The 8,532-nt window shown below is 38.3% G+C and overlaps 1 protein-coding gene across 1 annotated transcript in view; it reads left to right on the top strand.

Moving 5' to 3' along the window:
* The window catches only part of slc6a14 (solute carrier family 6 member 14), a 31,495-nt gene extending 23,249 nt beyond the window's left edge, over nucleotides 1-8,246 (top strand). Inside the window, exons 10-14 of the mRNA XM_062986381.1 lie at nucleotides 677-795; nucleotides 2,615-2,714; nucleotides 2,819-2,928; nucleotides 6,930-7,097; nucleotides 8,112-8,246. Coding sequence (XP_062842451.1) covers nucleotides 677-795; nucleotides 2,615-2,714; nucleotides 2,819-2,928; nucleotides 6,930-7,097; nucleotides 8,112-8,246 — 632 coding nt within the window. The remainder of the gene's footprint in view (nucleotides 1-676; nucleotides 796-2,614; nucleotides 2,715-2,818; nucleotides 2,929-6,929; nucleotides 7,098-8,111) is intronic.
* The last annotated feature ends 286 nt before the right edge of the window (nucleotides 8,247-8,532 follow it).

An 8,532-nucleotide genomic window follows, 5' to 3' on the forward strand; every position in this document is an offset into this window, starting at 1 on the left:
AAACCAGAATTATTTTGTATTTGATACTGGTGGGTGTTGAAAGCCAGTGAAGCTGGTAGAGGACAGGAGTGATGTGGACAGACTGCTTGGTAGATTTGTGGACTCTGGATGCTGAGTTTTAAACAAGCTGAATAGATTCTTATAAATAGGGTCCGACTAAATTCATGGGAAAATGTGCCTAATTTCATGGACTATATTTAAAGAAAATACCAGATTTCATTAGAATTCGAATTATTAAAGAAAAGTGCCGTCATTAAATAACACGCATAAATGATAGAATAAATAGAAGCGACAATATACAGAACAGCCTACCTTAAGGGTTGAATGTAAACTAGAACATCAAGGTTTTAAATACAAAAATACTTGACATCTTGAACATTTTGACCATCGTGTGCATAGCAATATCTCGGTGGGTTCGCATGTGACTGTGTAGGCCAATCCTGGATATGCACACTCGGGAGCATTTTGGGGATTCCATAATCAATGTTAAAGTGTGCTTCTCTACTCACGTGATCATCTCTCTGTAGTCTGTGCTGCGCCTTAAAACAAAAAGTATTATGTTCCCATAATAATATTTAAGGCAATTAAGGGCAATAAGCTGTTTATTTCTTTGAATTGTTCATTTTTATCTGTGGTAACTATGTTTTTTTTTTTTATTATTACATTTGCCTGGCAGAGGTTATTACGACATGTCTCCAGGATGCCTACCCAAGTTTGTTAAAGTCGAAACGAAGCATCTTAACCGTTTTCATCTGCGCCATTCTGTTTCTGCTTGGCTTGCCATGTGTCACTGGAGTAAGTCAATTTCAAGCTATGTAATTAATAGTGTAATGTTCTATATACACTGCATGGCCAAAAGTATGAGGACACTCCTCAGATTAGTAGGTTTGGCTGTTGTTCCTTCATTCATTATCAACAAGCAATGCAGTCTACATAATCCAGTGTAACTGTGATTTAGTTTTAGACTTTAATGATTTGAAGTGTTTGGCTCTTTGTTGACATTGGTACCCTCAGATGGACTGGCAACCTGTCTGGGGTGTTTCCTGACTTTTGCCCAATAAAACAGATCCACTGTCATGCTAACCAGAATAAAGCAGTGGTAAACAGACAATTAATTATCAAATAAATGTTATTATTGTGTTTATTTTTATATTTAACTAAGCAAGCTTTAAAAAGTACAACCTGAAACTCTGGTCTGCAAAGCGAACACTATGCACCAATTCTATACACATACACAGCCAAATTCACTTAAAAGAGGAGGTGGTCATGTTCGAGGATGTTCCTGTATTCTACAAGCTTCTTATTGTCAGGCATCTCTTTGTCTTTGCTGCTGAGAAGCACCTTCATACCATGATGCATGGGTCTCCCATTTATGCACTGGAGATTTGAAGTTCTTTTAGAGCAGCCTTTGAGATCTTTCCTACCATCCTGACCAAGGCTCTTTTTGCCAGGCTGCCAAAATTTGGCTGGATGGTCAACCCAAGGAAGGTTCAAGGCTGTTTTTGGACTTCCAAAATCTTAAGAATCTCATAAGGACATTAAAGAAACCCCTCTCCTACTGCAAAAGATGTACAAGATGACCTGATGAGAAGAACAACCAAAGACTTCATGGCCAAACTCCACAACGCATACCACTCTTGACCAAGAAGCACATACAGGTTGACTTGGAATACACCAGAGAAAATTTGGCTTGACACATTGACAAGGAGTGACAAACCAAAACTGAAACTGTTTGGCAGCATGACCAGAAGAACACTATAACCATAATCCAGCATTAATATGGTCAGTGATTATTTGGGCATGTTTTTCTGCTGCAGGAACTGACAATCTTGACTGTGTGACTGGCATCATGGACTCACAGAATTACCAAGGCATTTTGAAGAGGAATGTTATTCTATCTATGGTGAAATTGATCCTTGGTAATAAGTGGAATTTCCAGCAAGACAATGATCCCAAGCACACTTCCAAAGTCAACCAAAGCTTGGTATAGAATATCCTTTCATAAATTGGTTCCAGAGAAGAAAAAGCTTAATACTGTACTTATGTACACACTGACAGTTTAGAGAATTGAGCTCTTTGGACTAAAAATAATGGTTTGGCACACCAGAGCTCACATCTCAAACTCATGACTAGGCAAGCTGCATGCCTACACAGATAATGGTTGGCTTGTCTGTTGGGTTGGATGCCGAAGGGAATTCCACATAACTGATGGAATTACAACCGCTGCTGGCTGACTGATGGCAGCTTCATGGAAATGGGGAATAATGGGGATTAGTGCGTGGCTATCCAAACAAGATATAATGCAGGTGAAAAAACGTGGCCAGCTACTGTACACTCTCCTTGGTCAGCAGTGGAGGCAAAATGCAATCAGGTTATTAGATACAACTAGATTGGGAGGAAAATTGGGGGGAAATGGGTAAAAAAAATAGTTTGCCTCACCAGTGACCAACCTCACCATTGACCTCACCTTCATCCAAACATGTTTGGAATTAATCACTGAATTTGAGTGTGCAACTACTTTCAGTCATGTACTAAATACATTCAAATGATCACACTTTAAAACAAATGTTATGTTTTAGTTTCATTTTAAACTATTTTTTTTATTCTTTTAAAGGCAGGAGTATACTGGGTGAATCTGATCGACACTTTTTGTGCTGGATGGATTCTTCTGGTCGCTGGATTGTTAGAAGTTGTTGGTCTAGCCTGGATATATGGTCAGTATATGAATTTTGACATATTTATAAAATAGTCTGTCTTAGAACTTTCTCTGTCACTGTCCTACAGTATTTAAAAACGTTTTTTTTGTTGTTTTTTTTAGGAGGACACCGGTTTATCAAGGACATTGAAATGATGATTGGAAGCAGGTCTTTCTGTTTCTGGTTATGGTGGAAGGCTTGCTGGTTTTTTATTACTCCTGTTGTTCTGCTTGTAAGTACTGACGTCAATAGACTAACATCTAAAATTTTTAAATGTATACTTTATTTTAAGTAGAAACTCCATTTGATAGTTAAGTGGGTAGAGCTCTGGACTATCATTCGAGATGTTGTGGGTTGAAATTCCCTGACCCTGCGCTCTTACCTTAGCATACAAACAAGCTAAAAATAACACACTAAAAATAAAGGCAATCATTAATTTAGTAAAATATAATAAAACATATATATATATATATATATATATATATATATATATATATATATATACAGTATATATGTATATATATATATATATATATATATATATATATAAAAATATATATATTCGAGATTACTTTACGATACTGAAAATGACCATATTCGTTATATCGAGTATGCCTAGGATACAGAGGTTACCATTTAAAAACATTTAAAACAGCACAAAAGCACTGGAATAAGGGAGCTGTGCTCTTATCTGCAGTAAAAAATCATTTGTTTGCACTATATTTCATTATGGTGTGATGGGTTGCGGTGCTGCTATTTACTTGTTTACTGTGAGCATTTTTTTATCAAATATTGAACTTTTTCGTGATTTTTTTGATGCTCATTTATCTGAAGTTAAGTAGCAGTGGCCTGCCACTGTACTTTGATGCATGCAACATACTCAAAAAATGTTGGGACTGGGCAAAATAAGCATGGAAAGTTAATAAAATATTACTCTGTTTTGCATTTCTCAGGTGAACTGGCAGCAGGTAGGGGGTTTATTAGTGGACATTAAAGTCTCATCCACTAATGGCTTAGTCTGGGCTATTTGTGAGAGAATTGTCGATCAGTTTAAAAATGGCATTTGCAAGATTGTAATTAATTTAGGTCTTTCACAGTCCGTTGAACAGCCCCCTGACTGCATTGCATGAAAAAGTTACAGCTTACCTTTGGGAAAACATGTTAAAACCTCTGTGCCAAAGACAAAAATGACCATCCAGACCATCAGCAAAAGGTTTTTTTTATTCTATTTTATGATCTATATAAGTAATACAATATGTAATACTAGGGATGCATCGATACCATTTTTTCCCAACCGAGTACGAGTACAAGTACATGTATTTTTGTACTCGCCGATACCGATACCTATTATGAATGATGCAATCTGGAGCAGTATAGAATAGTGTAGTTTTTAGTGTAAAATAGTGCAGTGGAACAGTTGCTTGGGTTGCCATCACTAATTGTACAAAAAAAAAAAACACCGCACAGACATCATTGAGAAAGCTTCTGACAAGCTAACGTTAACGTTCATTAATAAACGCACGTAATTAACGTTGTGCACATCATACATGCGATGCGATTCTGCTGATTGAAATATTTACTTTAAAAGGATAATAAAGTCGGATCCCATCTGAGCCGATTCTATCAGCACATACAGTACATTCGTGGTTCACCTCGGTAAATCGTAAACGACTCTGAGTCGGCTCCCGCTCTGTGGTAATAACCAGTATATTTAAGCATGAGCTTTATAATGTAAGCGAGTCACACAAAATGTTCTGTAGTATTTGGTGTTTATTTACAACCGCATCATTCATTATAACAGTAAACACGGAGAGATGACTGAGAAAAGAAACTTTTTAAGCTGCGCTTAAAATGAGTCGACTCCTGAATCACTTGTATCGACACTGTGAACAGAGTATTAAAGACACACACATGTCCTATAACAGCGGTTGCTGCTTTTGTAACCGGTTATCTTCGCTGTTAGCTCTATTTTGAAGTTTTTTTTTTTTTTCAAACGGAACTAAATAACATTAAACGTGCATGTGAGCGTGGTCAGTGAGAATAATTCAATCTGTCTCCCGTGGGCGAAAAATGAATTGTTTTAGTTTTAGAAGTAAAAAAATCTCGCAATGTCACGCAACAATGTCACGCAATGTCACGCAACGTGCCTAGTGCACGTTGCTGCGTTAACGCAGGGATTTTCAACCTGTGGGGCGGCAGTGCTTGTCTGGGGGGGCGCGAGTGCCCCCCCCCCCCCCCTTCCCGGTCAGGCACTCGCGCCCCCCCCAGACAAGCACTGCCGCCCCACAGGTTGAAAATCCCTGCGTTAACGCAGCAACGTGCACTAGGCACAAGGTATCGGACTAATAATACCCGATACTAGTATCGGTACTCATGCATCTCTATGTAATACAATATGTAATTTTATATATAGTATAATATACTACCACCCCAAATCAGAAAAAGTTGGGACAGAATGAAAAATGCAAATAAAATAAAAATGCAGTGTTCCTTACATTTACTTTTACATGTACAAACTTTTATTTGATTGCAGACGGTTTGAACCTGAGATATTTCATGTTTTGTCTGATCAACTTCATTTCATTTGTTAATATACCTCCATTCCTGCATTTCAGGCCTGCAACACATTCTAAAAAAATCTGAGACAAGGCTTTTTAGGACTAGTAATGAGGTGAAAAAACAAAATAATGATGTGATTCCAAACAGGTGATGTCAACAAGTGATTGTAATCATGGTTTGGTACAAAAGCAGCATCCAGGAATGGCTTAGTCTTTGATGAGCAAAGATCAGAGAGATCAGAGGATCTCCAGTTTCTCAACAAATGCGTGAGAAAATTATTGAAATGATTAAAAACAATGAACCTCAAAGAAAGATTGGAAGGGATTTGCATATTTCTCCCTCTACAGTGCATAATATCATTAAACGATTCAAGGAATCAGGAGGAATTTCAGTGTGCAAAGGCCAAGGGCGCAAGCTTAAGCTGAACGCCCATGATCTTCGATCCCTCAGATGGCACTGCATCAAGACCCGCCACTCAACAATAGCTGATATAACCACATGGGTGAGGAATTACTTTACAAGCACTACAATACAGAGTTACATGCACAATTCCACTTGAAACTTTACTGTGCCAAAAAGAAGCCTTATGTTAACCATGTCCATAAGCGGCGTCGACTTCTCTGGGCTTGGAGGCATCCAGGATGGACCATCGCACAGTGGAAACATGTATTGTGGTCAGATGAATCAGCATTCCAGGTCTTTTTTTGGAAGCAATTGACGCTGTGTGCTCCGTTATCAGCAACAAGTCCAAAAGCCAGGGTCTGTCATGGTATGGGGCTGTGTCAGTGCCCTTGGCAAAAGTCATTTACACTTCTGTGATGGCAGCATTAATGCAGAAAAGTACATTGAGATCTTAGAGCAACATATGCTGCCCTCAAGACGTCATCTTTTCCAGGGACGTTCATGCATTTTTCAAGAGGGTACAGGTACTGGACTGGCCTGCCTGCAGTCCTGACCTGTCCACAATAGAGAATGTGTGGAAAATTTTGAGATGAAAAACATTAATTCACTTGGTATCCTTAGTGCCCAAACGTATTTTAAGTGTGATAAAAAAGGAATGGCAACATTACAAAGTGGTAAATGCTTTACTGTCCCAACTTTTTTTGGAATGTGTTTGAGGCCTGAAATGCAGGAATGGATGTTTATTAATAAATGAAATAAAGTTAAACAGACAAAACATGAAATATCTCAGGTTCATCCTGTCTGCAATCAAATAAAAGTCAAAGTAAATGTAAGAAACTTGGGTATGTGTCCTTGGGTACGCTATATAAATTGAATTCATTGTTATTATTATTGTAATGGTTAAACACAAATATTTAGAATTGTGATTGCATTTTTATCAGATCTGTTCATTTTCAAGCTATTATACAGTATTATAAAGAATAAATACTGACTGGAAACCAATGATTTCTGTTAAAATATTATTTTTAATAACTTGAAATGACTAGATCAGACTAATTAAAGCAATGTTTATTTCATTGTAAGACACTTAAAGGGTACATATACATTGCAATTATATTGTGTGTAAGTGTGTGTGTGTATTGCTGTGATACGAATTTACCACTATTTTACTGAAATTGGTTTTCACTACCAAAATAAATCAGCAAACAGGCAAATTATTTTTATCATGTTTAAACTTTAATCATGTATTATCTTTTGTTTGTTTGTCTTTAGGTCATTTTTGTGTGGTCAGTATACACATTTAAGGCTCCGACGTACGGCTCGGTGGAATATCCACAGTGGAGCATTGCTCTAGGCTGGTGCATGACTGCCTTTTGCCTTATTTGGATTCCACTTGTGGCCATCGGGAAGATGGCGCAAGCAAGAGGAAGCCTCTGGCAGGTAGGGGATGTCTTAAATTTATTTAATGTTATTATATATAATATTTAACCATTATTGAATATAACAGTGGTAAACCGTCATGGGCGTGGGTGACCAAGGCTCATTGATGCATGTGGGGAGCAAAGGCTGGCCCGTGTGGTCCGATACAACAGACGAGCTGTTGTTGCGTTTGTTGCGTATGGGGCTGCATAGCCACAGACCAGTCAGGGTACCCATGCTGACCCCTGTCCACCGCCCAAAGCACCAACAATGGACACGTAAGCATCGGAACTGGACCACGGAGCAATGGAAGAAGGTGGCCTGGTCTGATGAATCACGTTTTCTTTCACATCACGTGGATGGCCGGGTGCGTGTGCGTCGCTTACCTGGGGAACACATGGCACTAGGATGCACTATGGGAAGTAGGCAAGCCGGCGGAGGCAGCGTGATGCTTTGGGCAATGTTCTGCTGAAAAACCTTGGGTCCTGCCATCCATGTGGATGTTACTTTGACACGTACCACCTACATAAGCATTGTTGCAGACCATGTACACCCTTTCATGGAAACATTATTCCCTGATGGCTGTGGCCTCTTTCAGCAGGATAATGCACCCTGCCACAAAGCAAAAATGCTTCAGGAATGGTTTGAGGAGCACAACAACGAGTTTGAGGTGTTGACTTGGCCTCTAAATTCCCCAGATCTCAATCCAGTCGAGCATCTGTAGGATGTGCTGGACAAGCAAGTTCGATCCATGAAGGCCCCAACTCACAACCTACAGGAGTTAAAGGACCTGCTGCTAACATCTTGGTGCCAGATACCACAGCACACCTTCAGGGGTCTAGTGGTGTCCATGCCTCAACGAGTCAGGGCTGTTTTGACAGCAAAAGGAAGACCAACACAATATTAGGAAGGTGGTCATAATGTTATGCCTAATTGGTGTATTTTTTAAGTACAGGAACAGATGAGTTGAATTAATGTCTGTAATATTATTAAATGCATCTATTACATTAGTCTAATTGAATGTTCTTGTTACAGAGATTTAAATCAGCATGTTCCCCCACTGAAGACTGGGGTCCTTACCTGGAGTGCCACAGGACAGATCGCTATTGTCGGCAAATGAATGACCCAAATGTTTTTGTGATCACAAATGAAAACACCACCAGAATGTAAAATAATGCTTTCTGTAAATGTTTTTTTTTTTTTAGTAATTAACAATTAGCATAAAAATAGTGTTATGTTTAATTATGCAGGTCTCCGAATGAAATTTTCTTGCTTTAAGAGAGTTTCTCTGAAATTTGTATATTTGTATATAGCTCAGTTTGAAATGTGTTATAAAACATATTGAAGTATCATATTTTGGCAATAATTTTAGGTCTAATAATAGTTTGTTTTATTTAAACTACTGTATGTAATAGAAATAAATACTTTATTCAAGAGAGTTTTGTAGTTTGGCTTA

This window comes from Trichomycterus rosablanca, chromosome 24, assembly GCF_030014385.1.
Source record: "Trichomycterus rosablanca isolate fTriRos1 chromosome 24, fTriRos1.hap1, whole genome shotgun sequence".
Classification (NCBI taxonomy): domain Eukaryota; kingdom Metazoa; phylum Chordata; class Actinopteri; order Siluriformes; family Trichomycteridae; genus Trichomycterus; species Trichomycterus rosablanca.